We start from the raw sequence: 21,985 nt of genomic DNA, 5'->3' as shown, positions 1-21,985 counted from the left end.
GTGAGCCCTGTTTGCGGGCTCGCCCCTTCCGGCTGTGGGGCGCCCGCCGGCCCGCCCTTCCTTTCTCCGGGATCCCCGCCGGGTATCCAGTCCAGTCGCGGTGGAGGGCCTCCCCCATTGCCAGTCGAGCCGGTCCAACCCGGCGTCACGCCGAGGGTCGCGCGAGCCGAGTCCCCCGAATGCTGTCCTGGTTGCCTCAGTGGGGATCCCGAGGGATGTCGCGGCCTCTGTCCCAGGGTCGCCCCTTCTGGCCTTCGGGCTGCCCCAGGACCCGCAGCTGTAACAGCTCTGTTTAGAAGATTCGGCTCCCCACCCCATCTCCCGGTCTCCCGCAGTCGGAGCCGAGCCCCCGCGGCAGTGCCCTCGGGATGGGGTCGCCTCCACCGGAGGTGACAGCAGCGCGGAGTGGCCGGCGTCTGACAGGAGATGCCACCGGCTCCCGGAACGCGGCCCCAGTGTGTTTAGGTCTCTGAGGAAGGGGAAGGCGGTGGGCCCGAGTGGTTTGGTACTGGCGGGAGCGAATGTCAGGTCGTCCCTCTTCATTGCCACTCCTCCAAATTGCTTTTTAGTATCGTCAGTTTTCTTTTGCTAATTCAGAGGTGAATCCCTTTTCTGAGTATGTTGTTGAGCTTACTGAAGTGGATAAAGTAGTTGGTTCTCAATAAATACAAATACTTTCTCCTTAACCCCTTCTTAACTCAGTATTTCATTTTCTTGGTTTTCTAAAGGAGGTGAGTTCCTTGTTACTCCTGAGTCCAAGTAAGAGTAAATGTATGTATGGGTAAAGGAATGACTTTGGTATACTGCTTTTCTTTTTTAAAACTTTTTAATTATTATTATTATTATTGTTTTTAATTGAGATAGAGTCTCACTCTGTCTCCCAGGCTGGAGTGCAGCGGTGCGATCTTGGCTCACTGCAACCTCCACCTCCCGGGTTCAAGCGATTCTCCTGCCTCAGCCTCCCGACTAGGTGGGATTACAGGCGCCCGTCACGACGCCCGGCTGTTTTGTATTTTTAGTAGAGACGGGGTTTCGCCATGTTGGCCAGGCTGGTCTTGAACTCCTGACCTCAAGTGATCCGCCCGCTTCGGCCTCCCAAAGTGCTGGTATTACAGGCGTGAGCCACCGCGCCGGCCTAGGTATACTGCTTCTTTGAAAAGTGTTTCTATGCATTTGCTGAAATCAGAGCTTAGGTTTCTAGCAGTGCTTATCAGCTCGTGCTAGTATTTATCCGACTTAGTGTATTCTTTTTTTTTTTTGAGACGGAGTCTCGCTCTGTCGCCCAGGCTGGAGTGCGGTGGCACCATCTCGGCTCACTGCAGCCTCCGCCTCCTGGGTTCACGCCATTCTTCTGCCTCAGCCTCCCGAGTAGCTGGGACTACAGGTGCCCGCCACCACACCTGGCTAATTTTTTGTATTTTTAGTAGAGACGGGGTTTCACCGTGTTAGCCAGGGTGGTCTCGATCTCCTGACCTCGTGATCCGTCCGCCTCGGCCTCCCAAAGTGCTGGGATTACAGGCGTAAGCCGCCGCGCCCAGCCCCGACTCAGTGTATTCTTAAGGAAATATATTACTGTGGGTTTTGTTTTGTTTATTTCTTCTTTGTACAGTAAGTTGATACTTAACATCAGTCAACAAGTATGCATAATATTTGAGGCCACACGTGCTGTTGTGAATGTGACTGAATTGTACTTACCTGTTAATTTTATGTGGCATATGATAGGGGAGTCATTCTTGTGCATTCTCCCGTTTTCAATAGAAAAATTTCAAATAAGGACAGCCTTCGTTAGTAGTAATGTAGCATTTGTGCTCATCTGAGTCCTTCAGACATTCCTTTTGTGGCTTCTTTCTGCTATGTGGTTTTTTTAAGGGAATAAGGATACAACTAGCATTGGGACCCAATTCATGGAAAACTAACCAGACCTCTTAGTAGCATTATTAATCCCGTAGGTGTGGTTGACTATTGCATGTCAGTGAATTGACGTGGAATTTTTTCTTTTTATTTATCATGCATAAAGCTTTTTTGAACTTTGTGTGTATGATGAATAAAGTGTTGCTTTTTATGAAAATGTGTCTAGGGTGCAGTGGCGTAATCTCAGTACTTGGGGAAGCTGAGGTGGGCAGATCGTTTGAGATCAGGAGTTTGAGACCAGACTGACCGACTTGGTGAAACCCCCTCTCTACTAAAAATACAGAAATTAGCCGAGCATGGTGGTGGGTGCCTGTAATCCCAGCTTACTTACTTGGGAGGCTGAGGCAGGGAGAATGGCTTGCAGTGAGCTGAGATCACACCACTGTACTCCAGCCTGGGAGACAGAGCGAGACTCTGTCTCAAAAAAAAAAAAAAAAAAAGAAATTGGGCGCTGAAATGATTTGAAAGATAATCTGGCCAGGTGCAGTGGCTCACGCCTGTAATTAATCCCAGCACTTTGGGTGGCTGAGGCGGGTGGATCACTTGAGGTCAGGAGCTCGAGACCAGGCTGACCAACATGGTGAAACCCCGTCTGTACTAAAAATACAAAAATAAACTGGAGGTGGTGGCAGGTGCCTGGAATCCCAGCTACTTGGGAGGCTGAGGCAGGAGAATCGCTTGAACCAGGGAGGCGGAGGTTGCAGTGAGCCAAGAATGTGCCACTGCAGTCCAGCCTGAGTGACAGAGGGAGACTCCATCTCACAAAAAAAAAAAAAAAAAAAAAAAGAAAGAAAGAAAGAAAAATCTGTTGGAATTCTTTGTACCTCTTATTTGATAAACATTAGATTTCCTTCTTACCTTAAGGAAATACAGTTTTTAGACCATTTTATTTCTTGTTGAAACACAGCTGCATTGTACTTGACTTGTATTTGTTTCTTTTTTTTTCTTAAAAAATTTTTTTATCTTTTTTTTTGGGGGGGCGGGGACATGGTCTCACTCTCACCCATGCTGTAGTGTGGTGGCACAGTCATGGCTCATTGCAGCCTCAACCTCCTGGGCTCAGGCAGTCCTCCCACCTTAGCCTCCTGAGTAGCTGGGACCACAGGCACGTGCCCACATGACCAGCTAATTTTTATTTATTTTTTTGGTAGAGACAGGGTCTTGCTATGTTACCCAGGCCAGTCTTGAACTCCTGGGCTCAAGCAATCCTCCCACCTTGGTTTCCCAAAATGCTGGGATAACAGGCATGAGCCACTAGGCCTGTATCCATTTCTTAATAAACTTAAAAATATGTGTTTTGGGCAACCAAGACAAAAGAATTCTGAATTTTTCTTTAGAGACTTTTTTTCTGTCTTGGAAATGCTTTTATCAGATTAATTTGTTGTGTTGCTCATCTCTGGTGTATTTAAAGAAATTTAATTTTGTTTCTGTTTCTTGGCATGAAGTGCAACCTAAAATTAGGCCAAGAAAGTATGCCAGGAGTACTTTTTCTGAGGCTGTAAAGGCAAAATAAAACGTTCTATTAAGAAAAGAAATCATTGAGGCCACTTAATGAACATGATGGAAGATATTTGTTCTGGTAGAAAAGAAGACAGAAATTTACCTGTGTTTTAAATTTATTAGAAGATAAAATACTAAATGCATACGATGTTCCAGATTTAATCACAATTTCTGTTTCGCTAAGTTGGAAATGGTCACATCACTAGTACTGGATCAAATCTATGTAACTGTTTTTGTTTGTTTGTTTGTTTGTTCGCTCTTGTTGCCCAGGCTGGAGTGCATTGGCATGATCTTGGCTCACTGCAACCTCTGCCTCCCAGATTCAAGCGATTCTCCTGCCTCAGCCTTCCTGAGTAGCTGTGATTACAGGCATGTGCCACCATGCCCAGTTAATTTTGTATTTTTAGTAAAGACCGGGTTTCTCCATGTTGTTCAGGCTGGTCTCGAACTCCCCACCTCAGATGATGCACCCACCTCGGCCTCCCAAAGTGCTGGGATTATAGGTGAGAGCCTGGCCTGTTTGTTTTTTTGAGATGGAGTCTTGCTGTGTTGCCCAGGCTAGAGTGCAGGTGCACGTTCTCAGCTCACTGCAACCTCCGCCTCCCGGATGCAAACGATTCTCCTGCCTCAGCCTCCTGAGTAGCTGGGATTACAGGCACCCACCACCACTCCTGGCTAATTTTTGTATTTTTAGTAGAGATAGGGTTTCACCATGTTGGCCAGGCTGGTCTCGAACTCCTGACCTCAGGTGATCCACCCTTCTCAGCCTCCCAAAGTGTTGGGATTACAGACGTGAGCCACTGTGTTTGGCCATTCCTTGTTTGTGTTTTCCACAATTTTAGAACACTGCCCTGTATGTGATAATCAGTAAAGGTTTATTGACTCAAACTGTATACTGCTTTGTGACAAATACTTGTTTCTTCTTCTTCTTCTTTTTTTTTTTTTTTTTTTTTTGAGGTAGGGTCTCAGTCTGCTGCCCTGGGTGGAGTGCAGTGGTGCAGTCGTAGCTTGCTGCAACCTCAAACTCCTGGGCTCAATTGATCCTTCTGCCTCAGCCTCAAAAGTAGCTGGGAGTACAGGTGTGCAATAGTGTGCCTAGCTAATTAATTAATTTTTTTTTTTTTTGATATGGAGTCTCACTCTGTCACCAGGCTGGAGTGTAATGGCGCGATCTTGGCTCACTGCAACCTCCGCTTCCTGGGTTCAAACAATTCTCCTGCCTCAGCCTCCCAAGTAGCTAGGACTACAGATGCATGCCACCATGCCTGGCTAGTTTTTTGGTATTTGTGGTAGAGATGGGGTTTCACTGTGTTAGCCGGGATGGTCTCAATCTCCTGACCTCATGATCCACCCACCTTGGCCTCCCAAAGTGCAGGGATTATAGGCGTTAGCCACTGTGCCTGGCAGAAAAAAAAATTTTTTAAAGGATAGCATCTTGCTATGCTGTCCAGGCTGGTCCCAAATGCTTCAAGTGATTCTCCTGCCTTGGCCTCCCAAAATGCTGAGATTATAGCCACTGTGCCCAGCCAACAAACACTTATTTACATGGTTCCTTGTGTTACCTGTGGGTGCCAGGGGCAGAATTGGATACTTGTGTCTGCCTTTGAGGGGCTTTCAATATAGTAAGGGAGGTAAAGAGGTAAACAAAGGCTGTAATAGAGGCTGCCCAGGGTGTTGGCAAACAGAAGAAGCAGTATGTAACTTTAGAGTCAGAGACGATTTCATAAAGGAGCAGTTAGGAGGGACAGAGTTCAGGTAGACAAAATGAGAGGGAAAGAACATGCAAACAGAATAAATACCATGTGCAATGGTATAGTGTAATTTGCAAGAACATGGCTGGTTCGGGGAACTTGAAGTGGTTTGGTGTGGCTGGAGGTGGTACTGAAAAGAAAGATGCCAAATCATAGAAGAGTAGGCTGTTAAACTTAGATTGTTATCTTTTAGGTGGTGCATGAACACTTTGAAATGCTTTTATATTTTAGAGAAAAATCATACTGTGATTCATGATACTGTTTAAAATGTAGCTAACTAAAAATAAAAGTAGATTCAAAGAAAATTATTACAGGGATACACTGTTGTATGTGGTAGGAATATGACAAAATAATGAAAATGGTATTTGATGTTTGGGAAACACTGCCATAAACGGAGGAATACGCTTGAGGAGTTTTTAAGAAGGAGAATGACAGTAGGCTTTTGAAATGTTTATTCTGGCAGCATTGTGGACCATGGATTGGAATGCGCAAAAAATGTCGTAGAAGCAGTAGGCCCGGTGATATGAGAGTCCGAGATAAGGCAATGATAAGTGATTGTTGTGTTGGAAAGGAAATGAAGAAGGTATAGTGGCATCTGTTAACAGATTTGGTCTAGGTTATAATGAAGAGAGTTTAGCATAATTTCTTAGTTTCTGGCAAGGATTACTTAGTACTATAACTAGATTAAGGATTACGGGAAGTTTGGTTTGGGCCATATTGAGTTTGAGATGCTGCCAAGCTAAGACATCGAGATAGAGGTGTCCAGAATTACTCTTGGATACTTATGTCACTTAGATAACAACTACTTATTGATTGCCAAATGTGCTCTAAACACTGTTCTAATAGTATCAAACTCAGGAGAAAGATCTAGACCAGTCGTTCTCAACTGGGGGCAATTTTGCCCCCCAAAGGATTTTTGGCAGTGTCTGGAGACATTTTTGGTTGTCACAGCTGGGGCAGGGGAGGGGTGGGAAGTTGCTATGGGTATCTGGTAGGTGTAGATGTCAGCGATTTTGCTAAACATCCACAAGACAGCAAGCAGCCCCCTGCAATGAATAATTAGTAGTGCCATGGTTGAGAAACTCTGATCTGGCCTGAGGATACAGATACTACCTTCTGGATCATAAGCGTGTGAATGAATATCATGGTCATTCCAGATTCCTAACTTCTCATTCCCAGTGATCTGTATTATAGTAGAGACTTTATATAAAGACTGTGTGAAATACAATGTTAGCTAGATATTTATTTAGTTAGTTAGTTAGCTAGCTAGTTGAGATGAGGTTTTGCTATGTTGCCCAAGCTAGTCTTGAGCTCTGGGCCTCCAGCCATCTTCCTGCCTTGGCCTCCCAAAATGCTGATATTACAGGTGTGAGCCACCACACCTGGCTGTGAGATCTTTATTTTTAAAGCTAAGAGTGTTTTATAAATACCAGTACGTAAAAGTAGATAAAAGAAGTAGTATGTTTTAGATGACAAGATCAACTAAACAAGTAATTTTGAAAGTTTAGAACCCAGTGTTTGTGGGGGCAAGAGGGAACTGGGAGACAGAACAGAGAATAGAATGGGGTTGTTTGTTTTTTTCTTGTAAATTTGTTGGAGTTCATTGTAGATTCTGGATATTAGCCCTTTGTCAGATGAGTAGGTTGCGAAAATGTTCTCCCATTTGGTAGGTTGCCTGTTCACTCTGATGGTAGTTTCCTTTGCTGTGCAGAAGCTCTTTAGTTTAATTAGATCCCATTTGTCAATTTTGGCTTTTGTTGCCATTGCTTTTGGTGTTTTAGACATGAAGTCCTTGCCCATGCCTATGTCCTGAATGGTAATGCCTAGGTTTTCTTCTAGGGTTTTTATGGTTTTAGGTCTAACATTTAAGTCTTTAATCCATCTTGAATTGATTTTTATATAAGGTGTAAGGAAGGGATCCAGTTTCAGCTTTCTACATATGGCTAGCCAGTTTTCCCAGCACCATTTATTAAATAGGGAATCCTTTCCCCATTTCTTGTTTTTGTCAGGTTTGTCAAAGATCAGATAGTTGTAGATATGTGGCATTATTTCTGACGGCTCTGTTCTGTTCCATTGATCTATATCTCTGTTTTGGTACCAGTACCATGCTATTTTGGTTACTGTAGCCTTGTAGTATAGTTTGAAGTCAGGTAGTGTGATGCCTCCAGCTTTGTTCTTTTGGCTTAGGATTGACTTGGCGATGCAGGCTCTTTTTTGGTTCCATATGAACTTTAAAGTAGTTTTTTCCAATTCTGTGAAGAAAGTCATTGGTAGCTTGATGGGGATGGCATTGATAGACTGGATTAAGAAAATGTGGCACATATACACCATGGAATACTATGCAGCCATAAAAAATGATGAGTTCACGTCCTTTGTAGGGACATGGATGAAACTGGAAATCATCATTCTCAGTAAACTATGGCAAGAACAAAAAACCAAACACCGCATATTCTCACTCATAGGTGGGAATTGAACAATGAGAACACATGGACACAGGAAGGGGAACATCACACTTCGGGGACTGTTGTGGGGTGGGGGGAGGGGGGAGGGATAGCATTGGGAGATATACCTAATGCTAGATGTCAAGTTGGTGGGTGCAGCGCACCAGCATGGCACATGTATACATATGTAACTTACCTGCACATTGCGCACATGTACCATAAAACCTAAAGTATAATAATGATAATAATAATAATAAAAGAAAAAAAAGAAAAAAAAAGAGAATAGAATGGAACTGTGAACAAATGTCTTGAGGAAAAGGTAGAGAAGAGACATAGAGGTCTGCTAAGAATGATGGCTATGTACCCCTTCCTGTTCAGGGATTAGAAGGTAGTTGGGCACCAAACATATGAAAAAGAGCACTGATCATTAAAGAAATGCAAATCAAAACCACAATGAGATACCATCTCACGCCAGTTAGAATGGCGATCATTAAAAAGTCAGGAAACAACAGGTGCTGGAGACGATGTGGAGAAATAGGAACACTTTTACACTGTTGGTGGAAGTGCAAATTAGTTCAACCGTTGTGGAAGACAGTGTGGCGATTCCTCAAGGATCTAGAACTAGAAATGCCATTTGGCCCAGCAATCCCATTACTGGGTATATACCCAAAGGATTATAAATCATTCTACTATAAAGACGAATGCACTTGCATGTTTATTGCAGCACTATGCACAATAGCAAAGACTTGGAACTAGCTCAAATGCCCATCAATGATAGACTGGATAAAGAAAATGTGGCACATATATACCATGGAATACTATGCAGCCATAAAAAAGAATGAATTCATGTTCTTTGCAGGGACATAGATGAAGCTGGAAACCATCATTCTCAGCAAACTAACACAGGAACAGAAAATGAAACACCGCATGTTCTCACTCATAAGCGGGAGTTGAACAATGAGAATATATGGGCAGAGGGGTGGGGAACATCACATGCTGGGGCCTGTCGGGGGGTCAGGGGTAAAGGGAGGGATATCATTAGGAGAAATACCAATTGTAGATGATGGGTTGATGGGTGCAGGAAACCACCATGGCATGTGGATACCTAAGTAACAAACCTGCACGTTCTGCACATGTATCCCAGAACTTAAGGATAATAAAAAATAAATAAATAGAAAACAGAACACACACAAAAAAAGAAAAAATATTTGGGCACGATGAGGAGAAAGGGGTATAGTTTACCCTAAATTTGGGATAAAGCTGTGTAAAGGGTTTGGGAGGAGAGGAGCATGTGTCTTCACCATGATGACAAGGCAGGGCTCTTTGAGGCCGCTGTGAGTGTAGTTGATTGAGTCACGTAGCGTTTATAGTGAGATTTCATAGACTTCTTATTTTTGTGTGTGCGTGATAGCGATTTGTAAGCTACTGCCAAACTAGAGATGAGAGGCGGTAGCTTTGGCTTAGAGACATAGCTCTCTAAATCCTCAGTTGGGGTCAGCAGAGGTGGCAGTCGTAGGACGCAGCTGTAATTTTACTCTAGTTAGTGTGCCTAGGCCCTGGTTGAAGGCTGCTGCTAGGTAGTTTACATGTGTTCTGCAGACAATCTTTCAGATTGACAGAGTTTCACAGTTATGTTCTTCAGTTTATAGTGCACTGTTATTTTCAGGCTAGCACATAGTGTATGGGGTGGTAACCAGGGATGACTTCAAGTTTAGGAGGCCTTATGCACTAGGAGAACCAGTTACATGTCAGCGAAAATTCTGGCACATTGAAATATGGGAACCGGCCAGACACAGTGGCTCACGCCTGTAACCTCAGCACTTTGGGAGGCTAAGGTGGGTGGATCACCTGAGGTCAGGAGTTTGAGACCAGCCTGGCTAACATGGCAAAACCCTGTCTCTACTAAAAATACAAAAATTAACCAGGCATGGTGGCGTGTGCCTGTAATCCCAGCTACTAGGGGGGCTGAGGCAGGAGAATTGCTTGAACCTGGGAGGCGGAGGGTGCAGTGAGCCGAGATCACGCCATTGTACTGCAGCCTGGGCGACAAGAGCGAAACTCCATCTCAAAAAAAGAAAAAAAAGTACAGGCCAAACGTAGAATCCATTCATCAGTTCCTGGCATATTTGTTCTTTAATGCAAATAGGTTGCAAACTTTGGATGCTAATTATTATAAAAATAATAAATATGTATCATAGGTCTAATGGATTATTAATAGAAGTAGGATGCTGTCCAACACTGATATTTTGAAATTGACTGGAAAGACAGCCGCTATTCGCAAGGACTAACTGGATTGAGTGGTTGTGGTCAAGGTTGGATTATTATTATTTATGAGGTAATACATAGGGCTGTGGGGTATTGGTATGGGGATAAGGGGAGTGACTGCTAATGTGTATACGGTTTCTTTTTGGGGTGATGAAAATGTTCTAAAATTGATTATGGTGATGGTTGCCACCACTGTGAATATAATGAAAACCATTGACTCTTACCCTTCAAAGGGATGCATTTTATGTAGGTGAATTATGTTGCAATAGTTGTTTTAAAAAATTATATTCGGGCTGAGTGTGATGCTCACACTTGTAATCCTAGCACTTTGGGAGGCTGAGGCAGGTAGATCACCTGAGGTCAGGAGCTCGAGACCAGCCTGGCCAAAGTGGTGAAACCCCCTCTCTACTAAAAATATAAAAAGTAGCTGGGCGTGGTGGCAGGTGCCTGTAATCCCAGATACTTGGGAGGCTGAGGCAGGAGAATCGCTTGAATCCGGGAGGTGGAGGTTGCAGTGAGCCAATATCACGCCATTGCACTCCAGCCTGAACGACAAAGCAAGACTTTGTCTCCAAAAAAAAAAAAGAGAGAGAGAAAAGGAAAGCTGGATGAAGAGAGATAGCCAAGCCCATGTCTAGGGAAAAGCGTTCTTGACTGAGTGAACAGAAAGTACAAAGCCTCAGAGGAGGGAGCATGCCTAGCTAGCCCCCCAGACCTGGTGAGGCTGGTGCATGGGGCAACCTCCATGGAGAGGAGTCAGAATGAAACTCCATCTAATAAATGAAAATAAAAAATTATATTCGTAGTTTCCCACCCTCCAAACCAAACCTAAACAAATCAAAACAATCTGCTCTTGAAAGAAATAGTTGATAAGCCAGACTTCATTAAAATTAAAAGCTTTTGCTTTGTGAAAGAACCTATCAAGAGAATGAGATGATGATCCATGTACTGGGAGAAAATATTTGCAAAATACATGTCTGATAAAGTATTGTTATCCAAAATATGCAGAGAATTCTTTTTTTTTTTTTTTTTTGAGATGGAGTTTCGCTCTTGTTGCCTAGGCTGGAGTGCAGTGGCACGATCTCAGCTCACCGCAACCTCCGCCTCCCGCGTTCAAGCAATTCTTCTGCCTTTGCCTTTAGAGTAGCTGGGATTATAGGCATGCGCCACCACATCCGGCTAATTTTGTATTTTTAGTAGAGATGGGTTTTCTCTGTGTTGGTCAGGCTGGTCTCGAACTCCTGACCTTAGGTGATCCGGCCTCCTCGGCCTCCCAAAGTGCTGGGATTACAGACGTGAGCCACTATGCCCGGCCTACAGATAACTCTTAAAACTCAATAAGAAAATGAACAATCTGATTAAAAAATGGACAAAAGGAAGTTGCTGTCAGATCATGCCAGTTTTTCAGAATGGTTGTGCTAAATTACACTTTCACCATCTAGGTGTGAAAGTGGAAGGCACATCGCAATATGTTTTCCTCAATTCTCACAGTCTTGCAAGACGTGGCCCATGGACGTGGACATGAACATGGAGATAGTAAAGTGGAACTTCCAGATTATAAACAATGGAAGATAGAAGGGACACCAGTAGAAACCATCTAGAAGAAGCTGGCTGCAGGAGGGCTAAGGGATTTATTGGGCCGCAGTGAAGCTTGGAGATACGTGGGTGGCTTTGCAGAAATGTTTCCTTTGTTGGTGCATTATTACAAAGATTCAAATGGGGATTTGCTGCATTTGTGGTAGCTGTAGGAGCTGAATATTATTACCTGGAGTCCCAGAATAAAGGTAAGAAGCATCACTGAAGATAATACCCGGAAGTATCATAGTGGTTTCTTAACTCTCTAAGGTTTCCTCACTGTAGCCTACTTGCCTGGTTTGTCCCTTAAAGAATATTAGTAAGATATAATAAAGTAAAATAAATACATATATGCCAAAAAAATCGACAAAAGACACCTCATCAAAGAATATATAGTGATGACAAATAAGCATATGAAAAGATGCTCTACCTTCCGTATCATTAGGGAAATGCAAAGTGAAACAACCATGAGATAACCACTATATACCTATTAGAATGGCCAAAATCCAGAACACTAACAGTACCAAATGCTGATGAAGATGTGGAGCAACAAGAATTCTCATTCATTGCTGGTGGGAATGCAAAATGGTACAGCCACTTTGGAAGACGGTTTGGCAGTTTCTTATAAAACTAAACAAACTCTTCATATAATCCAGCAGTCCTGCTCCTTGATATTTACCCAAATGAGTTGTAAACTTATGTCCATTCAAAAACCTGTACATAGATTTTTATAGCCGCTTTATTCATAATTGCCAAAACTTGGAAGGAACCAAGATGTCCTTCACTAGGTGGATGGATAAACAAACTGTAATATACCCAGACAATGAAATATTATGCAGTGCTAAGAAGAAATGAGCTATCAAGCCATAAAAAGACATGGAAGAACCTTAAATACATATTACTAAATGAAAGAAACCAACCTGAAAAGGCTACATATATATATGATTCCAACTATATGACATTTTGGGAAAGGCAAAACTATAGAGACAGTAAAAAGATCAGTGGTTTTCAGAGGTTGGAGGGAGATGAGTTTGAATAGGTGAAACTATTCTGTATGATACTATAATGGTAGGTACATGTCATTATACAATTGTCAAAACTTATAGAATGTGCAGTAGGAGTGACCCTCATTTAAACAAACTATGGCCTTTGGATGATAATGATATGTCAGTGTATACTCATCATCTGTAACAAACGTACCACTCAGGTGTGAGATGTTGATGCGGGGAGGCTGTCTGGGGGGAGGGGCAGGGGGTATATGGGAACTCTGTACTTTTTTCTTTTTTTCTTTTTTTTCCCCCTTTTTATGGAGAACGAGGTCTCTCTATATTGCTGAGGGAGGTCTTGAACTCCTGGACTCAAGCGATCCTCCTGCTTTTGCCTCCCTAAGTAGTGGGATTACAGGCGCAAGGCACTGTGCCCAGCGAGGGAACTCTGTACTTTCTTTAAGATTTTTTGTTTGTTTGTTTTGAGACGGAGTCTTGCTCTCACCCCAGGCTGGAGTGTATTGGCGCCATCTCTGCTTACTGCAAGCTCCACCTCCCGGGTTCAGGCCATTCTCCTGCCTCAGCCTTTCGAGTAGCTGGGACTACAGGTGCCCACCACCACGCCTGGCTAATTTTTTGTATTTTTAGTAGAGATGAGGTTTCACTGTGTTAGCCAGGATGGTCTCGATCTCCTGACCTCGTGATCCGCCTGCCTCGGCCCCCCAAAGTGCTGGGATTACAGGCGTGAGCCACCGCGCCCAGCTGGGAACTCTACTTTCTGCTCAATTTTGCTGAGAAGCTAAAACTGCTCCAAAAAATAGTCTTATTTACAGGGGTAAAAAAAACACAATAAAAAAATCTGCTTTCCCTGGAGTTGGTAACTGTCTCAGTAATGATTATTTCCAGCCTTCTAATTGTTTAAGCCAGAAACCCCGAGTCATCCTTGTTTCTTTACTTTCTCTTAACACCCTGTATCCAGCCGGTCATAAATCTAGCAGATGCTACATTCAGATAACATCTGGAATCTATTTTCCCTATTTTTTGCTTCTACTATCCTGTCCAAGCCAGTTAACTTTTACCTAGATTATTATAGGAGACACTTACCTGATCTCCCTGCTTACTCCTTTGTCCCCATTCCAACCCCAGCCCAGCCACCCCTTCACCACCATCAATCCATTTTCTCTTTTCTTGTTTTTTTGAGAAAGGGTCTCGCTCTGTGACCCAGGCTGGAGTGCAGTGGCACAATCTCAGCTCGCTGCAGCTTTGACCTCCCGGGCTCAAGCGATCCTTGCACCTCAGCCTTCCGAGTATCTGGGACTTCAGGCACATGCCACCATGCCCAGCTAGTTTTTGTATTTTTGTAAAGACTGAGTTTTGCCATGCTGCCCAGGCAGGTCTCGAACTCCTGAGCTCAAGTGATATGCTCACCTCGGCCTCCCAAAGTGCTGGAATGATAGGTGTGAGCCACCACGCCTGGCCAGTTTGTTTTCAACACAGCTGACTTAATATCATGTCAGTCTTCTGCTCTAGAACTTCTTATGGCTTCCCGTTACACTCAGTAGAAGCCCAGGCCCTTGTTTTCACCACCAGTGACCTAAATAATTCTGTAATGCTCTCCTGTTTTTCTTCTCATTCAGTTTACTCTAAACACACCAGCCTTGATGATGTTTCTTAGACGCAAGCATGCTTCACATCAGGACTTTTGGTTTTTATTTCTCTGCCTGCAGTTATTGTGTCCCCATAGCCTTACCTCTTTCAGAGTTTTGCTCAAAATTCACTTTATCAGTAAGGCTTCCATACTCTCCTTGTTTAAAATAACAGCACCTACTCTCCACCCCAGCACCCGATCCCTCTTCTAGTGTGTGTGTTTTCTCTATACTTCCTTGATATCACTATGTGACAAATTACTGTTATATATTTTACTTATTTATTGTCTGTCTCATTCTATTAGAATGTAATCCCCTTGAGAGCAGAGCTTTTAGTCTGTTTTGGTCATTGCTGTTTACTTTGTACCTAGAACAATACCTGGTAACATACCAGGCCCTCCATAAATATTTGTTGCATTGAACAACTGAATATTCAATATAGTGTAGTGGAAAGTGGTAGGAAACTTGGATTCTAGATCTGTTGCTAAGGTTAAGTAACATCTTAGTCTTATTATCTAAGTCAAGTGAGAAATTTGGCATAGGTAATTTCTTTTTTTTTTGAGACATAGTGTTGCTCTGTCGACCAGGCTGGAGTGCAGTGGCGCTATCTCTGCTCACTGCAAGCTCCACCTCCCGGGTTCATGCCATTCTCCTGCCTCAGCCTCCCTAGTAGCTGGGACTACAGGCGCCTGCCACCACGCCTGGCTAATTTTTTTTTTTTTTTTTTTTTAGTAGAGACGGGGTTTCACCGTGTTAGCTAGGATGGTCTCTATCTCCTGACCTCGTGATTCACCCGCCTCATTGGCCTCCCAAAGTGCTGGGATTACAGGCGTGAGCCACTGCGCCCGGCTGGCATAGGTAATTTCTAATGCATACCAGAATTTTATAATTCTGATGGAACCTTCGAGAACATCTTTCAGTGTAAAGTTTAAGGCTCAAAGTTCAGAAACATTGTTTCACTCATCAGCATCTATTTTTTGCTTTCGTTTTTGTGTTTTTTTTGAAACAGAGTCTCACTCTGTCACCCAGGCTGGAGTGCAATGGTGTGATCTTGGCTCACTGCAATCTCTGCTCCTGGATTCAAGCAATTCTCCTGCCTCAGCCTCCCAAGTACAGGATTACCAGCACCCGCCACCACGCCCAGCTAATTATTTGTATTTTTTGTAGAGATGAGGTTTCACCGCGTTGGCCAGGCTGATCTTGAACTCCTGACCTCAGGTGATCCACCTGCCTCGGCCTCCTAAAGTACTGGGATTACAGATGTGAGCCACACACCTGGCCTGTTTTTCTTTTTTTTAGACAGGTTCTCACTCTGTCACCCAGACTGGAGTGCAGTGGCGCGATCTCGGCACACTGCAACCTCCGCCTACCAGGCTCAAGCGATTCTCCTGTCTCAGCCTCCCAAGTAGCTGAGATTACAGGTGCGTGCCTCTACTGACCGGCTTATTTTTGTGTTTTTTAGTATAGACAGGGTTTTGCTATGTTGGCTAGGCTGGTCTCGAACTCCTGACCTCAAATGATCCACCTGCCTCAGCCTCCTAAAGTGCTGGGGTTATAGGTGTGAGCCACCACGGCTGGCCTGTTTTTGTTATTTTTTTTAATGAGTGATGGATGTACTATATGGCAGGACCATGGATTGATTTGTTGAAGCATCTAGGTGTTGTGGAAAATTCAATACAAACAGGAGCTAGCTACCCAGGGACTCAAGGCCAGAAGGATTCCAGGCCAAAAGGAAGATCTTGCCTTTGAGGTGCTATTTTAAGATCAGGAACTTACCCTAGGAAGGAAGGCAAATCATTTTATTTTGAAGTTTTCTGATTTTTTTATATAATGTTGAGGAAATTAACAACTCTATTTCCCTCATTTTCTTTTGGGAGCCCTTTTTTTTCTCCTCCCCCCTCCCATTGAGTTCTGTTCTTGCTACTGTGTAGCTATTGTTGTAGCTGTAACTGTTAAAGTATTTCTCATATATTAATGAGAGATTGTAGCATTTAGATTCCTTAATTAATGTTTAAAGTGATTTCATTATGCTTGTTAGTTTAATTTCTCCTTTCTTGGCAGACTTATCATAAAATCCAATAAGCCTTTGGCAATAGTACAAACTGGTCTCAGGTAGGAAGGAAGGTTCCACCTGAGACCTCCAGTTCCCTGTGTATAGCAGGGATGTATACTTCCTTTTCCAGAGCGTTGGTGTGAGAATCATATGCTTTCTATGACATTTTTTGGTTTGGTTACTTTCAGTGGACAAATATTTTTGAAGTGCAAACATTTAGAGTTCCTTTAACAAAAAGAATGGCTTGGTGTGTGCGGTGGCTCACGCCTGTAATCCCAGCACTTTGGGAGGCTGAGGCGGGTGGATCATGAGGTCAGGAGAGCGAGACCGTCCTGGCCAACATGGTGAAACCCTGTCTCTACTAAAAATCCAAAAATGAGCTGGGTGTGACGACTCATGCCTGTAATCCCAGCTACTCGGGAGGCTGAGGCAGGAGAATGGCTTGAACCTTGGGAGGCAGAGATTGCAGTGAGCTGAGATTGCGCCACCGCACTCCAGCCTGGCAACAGAGCGAGATTCTGTCTCAAAAAAATAAAATTAAAAAAGACTCATCGTTTTTTTTTGTTGTTGTTTGTTTGTTTGTTTTGAGAAAGAGTCTCGCTGTTTCCCAAGTTGGAGTGCAGTGGCGTGACCTCGGTTTACCGCAACCTCTGTCTCCTGGGTTCAAGCGATTCTCTTGCCTCATCCTCCCGAGTAGCTGGGATTACAGCCGTGCACCCCCACGCCTGGCTAATTTTTTTTTTTTTTTTTTTTTTTTTGAGATGGAGTCTCTCTGCTGTCCAGGCTGGAGTGCAATGGGCGCAATCTCGGCTCACTGCAACCTCTGCCTCCCAGATTCAAGTGATTCTCCTGCCTCAGCCTCCCGAGTAGCTGGGATTACAGGTGCCCGCCGCCATGCCCGGCTAATTTTTGTATTTTTAATAGAGACGGGGTTTAACTACGTTGGCCAGGCTGGTCCTGAACTCCTGACCTCGTGATCCACCCGCCTCAGCCTCCCAAAGTGCTGGGATTACAGGTGTGAGCCACCGCGCCCAGCCTAATTTTTATATTTTTAGTAGAGATGGGGGGTTTTGCCCTGTTGGCCAGGCTGGTCTTGAACTCCTGACCTCAAATGATCCGCCCACTTTGGCCTCCCAAAATGCTGGGATTACAGGCGAGAGCCACCGTGCCCAGCTGGCTCCTCAGTTTTAGATTTGAATTTTATAATTAATTATAGTTAACCTTTTTATTTCAAAATAACCCAGTTTTCCCCAGTAGTAACATTTTGTAGAACTATAGTGTAATGCCACAACCAATACAACATCAGCCAACATTGACACTGATACAACTCATGATCTTCAGGTACAACCCAAGATCATCATCTCATGATGTTCAGATTTCTTCAGTTTTACTTGTGTTTGTGTGTGTGTGTGTGTGTGTGTGTGTGTGTGTGTGTGTGTGTGTGTGTGTATTCAGTTCTTTGCAGTTTTATTGGATAAGGGCTCATGTATCCAACTCTATAGTCAAAATACAGAACAGGTCCATCACCACAAGAATTCCTCGTGTTGCCCTTTTATAGCCACACCCACTTCCTTCCTGCAACTGCTGGACCCCTGGCAACAACTAATCTGTTCTCCATTTCTTTAATTTTGTCATTTCAAGAATGTCGTGTAAACACGGCCGAGTGCAGTGGCTCAATGCCTGTAATCCCACCACTTTGGGAGGCCAAAGCGGGCAGATCACCTGAGGTTGGGAGTTTGAGACCAGCCTGACCAACATGGTGAAACTACTAAGAATACAAAAATTAGCTGGGCATGATGGTGTGCGCCTGTAATCCCAGGTACTTGTGAGACTGAGGCATGGGAATCACTTGAACTGGGAGGCAGTTTGCAGTGAACTGAAATTGCGCTACTGGACTCCAGCCTGGGCAATAGAGCAAGACTCTGTCTCAAAAAAAAAGGGAAAAAAAGAAGGTTATGTAAATGGAATTATACAGTATATAACCTTTTGGGACAGTTTTCTGTTGTTGTGTTTTTTTCACTCAACATAAATGCCTTGAGATGAATCCAGGTTGTTGTGTGGCAGTATTCGTTTCTTCTTATTGCTGAGTAGTAGTACATGGTGTGGATGTACCAAAATGTGTTTAACCATTCACTCATTGAAGGGTATCTGATTTGTTTTTAGTTTTGGGCTATTATGAATTAGGCTTCTGTGAGTATTTATATACGGATTTTGAACATGTTTTTATTGCCAAGACTACAATTGCTGGGTCAGATGGTGAGTGTGTGGTTTGCAATTTATTTTTTAAATTACCAGATAAAAACCTTTTACTGGCTGGGCACGGTGGCTGACGCCTATAATCCCAGCACTTTGGGAGGCTGAGGTGGGTGGATCACCTGAGGTCAGGAGTTCAAGACCAGCCTGGCCAACATGGTAAAACCCTGTGTCTACTAAAAATACAAAAATTAGCTGGGTGTGGTGGCACACGCCTGTAACCCCAGCTACTTGGGAGGCTGAGGCAGGAGAATTGCTTGAATCTGGGAGACGGAGGTAGAAGTGAGCCAAGATCGTGCAACTGCATTTCAGCCTGGGAGATAGAGCGAGACTCTGTTTCAAAAAAAAAAAACCAAAAACCTTTTACTGTTAAAATTATTTCTTCATATATATGTATATATGTGTGTGTTTTTTTGGTGAGAAGCATCATTTTATAGTTCTTGTAAAGCTGTCTGTCTCCTAGAACCTAGTGTCTCTATAGGTAGTTTGCATTGCATTAAGAATTCTGTGTGACAGCTGGCAGAAATCCAACCCCCGAATTATCACAGGGTACTTTCCTATCAAAAGTTATACTTGGGTTTTGTAAGTATTAGACCTGGTATTTTTCTTTTTTGGTATTTTATCTTTAGTTTTCATGTTGTAGTAAATGTTTACCTTTTATTTTCTCTTTTTACAGCGGCTATGTGACTACGTTTGTGACCTCCTCTTAGAAGAGTCAAATGTTCAGCCAGTATCAACACCGGTAACAGTGTGTGGAGATATACATGGACAGGTAAAATTTCATGAGCAGATTTTTAAGTTTTGTACTGTCCATGATCCATGTGTATTTTCACATGTGCTGCAAAATTAAAACAATAACAACATCAACAAACACAACTGGTGGTAAGCTAGGTTGCCTCAGTCTCTGTGACACAAATGATTCCTGGTTTACATTTTTGGTGAATAAAAGCAGTGGTCAAATTAATGATGGAATTTGTTGATAATTACATTTGTGAAGTGAATAATGCAGCATTAGTTTTCTGTGGAATGGTGGGGTTGGGGGTAGGTAAAGATATAAAATACAAACACATGCTGCTCATAATAACTGTGATTAACAGGAGATGTTTTGGTGTTAGGCACTTTTTTCATTCAGTTCAATTCTGTTCTCCTGTCATATATTGTTGAAAATTTATCATTTCTTTAGTGGGAATGAGAATAGCAAAGGTACAGAAAAATAAAATTGTTGGTCCGTGATGTCACAGCAAATCACTGATGAATAAGCTAGAAAATATTTAGCTCAATTTTTCATCTGCTGGGTGTTTGTAAGAATTTCAAAGCAGTGCCAGGCATGGTGGCTCACGCCTGTAATCCCAGCACTTTGGGTGGCTGAGGCGGGTGAATCGTGAGGTCAGAAGTTTGAGACCAGCCTGACCAACGTGGTGAAACCCCGTCTCTACTGAAAATACAAAAAAATTAGCCGGGCATGGTGGCACGTGCCTGTAATCCCAGCTACTCAGGAGGCTGAGGCAGGAGAATCGCTTGAACCCGGGAGGTGAAGGTTGCGGTGAGCCAAGACCGCGCCACTGCACTTCAGCCTGGGCAACAGAGCAAGACTCCGTCTAAAAAAAAAAAAAAAAGACTCCGTCTAAAAAAAAAAAAAAAAAAAAGAATTTCAAAGCAGTAACAGGAGGGGCATACCTCATATTTAGATTCTGTTGTCAGTGTTTAGTCTCATGTATATTTGTAGAATTTTTTCACTGGGAAATGAAAGCTGAACAGATTATTCATAGAGTGCTATATGCATACAGTGTAGTTGGGGCTGTAAGACTTAATAATACATTGCAAACAATGTAGTCTTTAAAGGATGCCAACAGGACTTACTGTCGCCTGTGCAATTTCCCTGCCTTAAATATGACCGTGTAAATGAGCCGAAATGTGTGTAAATTGACTCTGATTAGGGGCTGCTCCATGAGTAAAGTCTTGTTTTGGCTACTTACTTACAGGCTGATTTTCTTTTGGTTTTTCAAGGTGTTTTCTGGAATGTTGAGATTATAAAAAAATCTGACACTTGCATGTCATCACCTCCTAGATAGAGGTCCCATTATGTTATCTTTGATCGTTAAAATTACAGTTCTTTAGAGTTTAGGAATTGATTTCCTAAAATTTCCATGTAACTTCTCTCTCAAAATAAACATTTGTATTTTGCTAACATAAAGGATGTTAATATAAGCAGTGTCTTAACACATTCCTGAAAACTGGAATAAACCAAGTCATGTTTTCCCCCAATGTAGTGTAGAAGTTTCTATGTAACTTCTCTCTCAAAATAAACATTTGTATTTTGCTAACATAAAGGATATTAATATAAGCAGTGTCTTAACACATTCCTGAAAACTGGAATAAACCAAGTCATGTTTTCCCCCAGTGTAGTGTTTCCCCCAGTTGTAGACTTTTTAAGATGTGAAGTACAGCCGTGATCAAAGGTCAGAAAGTTAGAGACCAACCTCAAACTACTAAAATTGGAAGCATAAAATTGCACTTTTGTATTATATATACCTTCAGTCCAATGTGCAGTTCTGGCTAACATTTATCTTGTGTTTTGAGGTTAACAAAGTACTTTTTCACATATTCTGTGTCAGTTTTTTCCCGAAGTCCTGTGAGATAGGATTATTTTGTAGACAATGAAAGGGAGACTGAAAGATTGAAGAGAAATAGCCCAAACTCACACACAGCTACTACAGGGCAGATTGAGATTTGAAAGTAATTTGGGTTTCTTTTGTACATGTTATTTTAAGACCACCACCAAACCGTGAACAGTTGTTTATGTTGTATATGTTCCTTAAAAACAATTGTTCCAGGTGCAGTGGCTCACGCCTGTAATCCCAGCACTTTGGGAGGCCAAGGCAGGCAGATCACAAGGTCAGGAGTTCAAGACCAGCCTAGCCAACATGGTGAAACCCCGTCTCTACTAAAAATGCAAAAATTAGCCAGGTGTGGTGGTGCGTGCCTGTAATCCCAGCTACTCGGGAGGCTGAGGCAGGAGAATCACTAGAACCCAGGAGGCAGAGGTTGCAGTGAGCTGAGATCATGCCATTGCACCCCAGCCTGGGCAATAGAGTGAGACTCTGTCTCAAAAAAAATAAAATAAGCTGGGCGTGGTGGCTCATACCTGTAATCCCAGCACTTTGGGAGGCTGAGGTGGGTGGATCATGAGGTCAAGAGATCGAGACCATCCTGGCAAACATGGTGAAACCCCGTCTCTACTAAAAATACAAAAATTAGCCAGGTAGGGTGGCAGGTGCCTGTAATCCCAGCTCCTCAGGAGGCTGAGGCAGGAGAATTGCTTGAACCTGGGAGGTGGAGGTTGTGGTGAGCCGAGATCGCGCCATTGCACTCCAGCCTGGGCAACAAGAGCGAAACTCCATCTCAAAAAAACGAAAAACAAACAAACAAAAGATTACTAATCAGAAACATGGGATTTGAGCCTCTAAATAGCTATTGACTGATTAAATACAATGTAAAATGTATCCTTTGGGACTTATCTTCCTCTGGGGCGTGTTCTGGAATTGCAGGATTGGGTTATGAGTATGAATAAACATGTTAGCAAGCATGTTGTGCTGAGAAGCAT

General features: G+C 43.1%; 1 protein-coding gene and 1 pseudogene across 1 annotated transcript in view; both read left to right on the top strand.

The window, feature by feature from the left end:
• The window catches only part of PPP6C (protein phosphatase 6 catalytic subunit), a 41,798-nt gene that overhangs the window by 676 nt on the left and 19,137 nt on the right, over positions 1-21,985 (top strand). Inside the window, exon 2 of the mRNA XM_002820206.6 lies at positions 19,058-19,153. Coding sequence (XP_002820252.3) covers positions 19,058-19,153 — 96 coding nt within the window. The remainder of the gene's footprint in view (positions 1-19,057; positions 19,154-21,985) is intronic.
• Positions 7-12,664, top strand: LOC129048013 (NADH dehydrogenase [ubiquinone] 1 beta subcomplex subunit 3-like; annotated as a pseudogene).

The sequence above is a fragment of the Pongo abelii genome, chromosome 13 (assembly GCF_028885655.2).
Source record: "Pongo abelii isolate AG06213 chromosome 13, NHGRI_mPonAbe1-v2.0_pri, whole genome shotgun sequence".
Classification (NCBI taxonomy): Eukaryota; Metazoa; Chordata; class Mammalia; order Primates; family Hominidae; genus Pongo; species Pongo abelii.
Note: the sequence above shows the minus strand (reverse complement) of the source record. Positions and strands in the feature narration are given on the sequence as shown.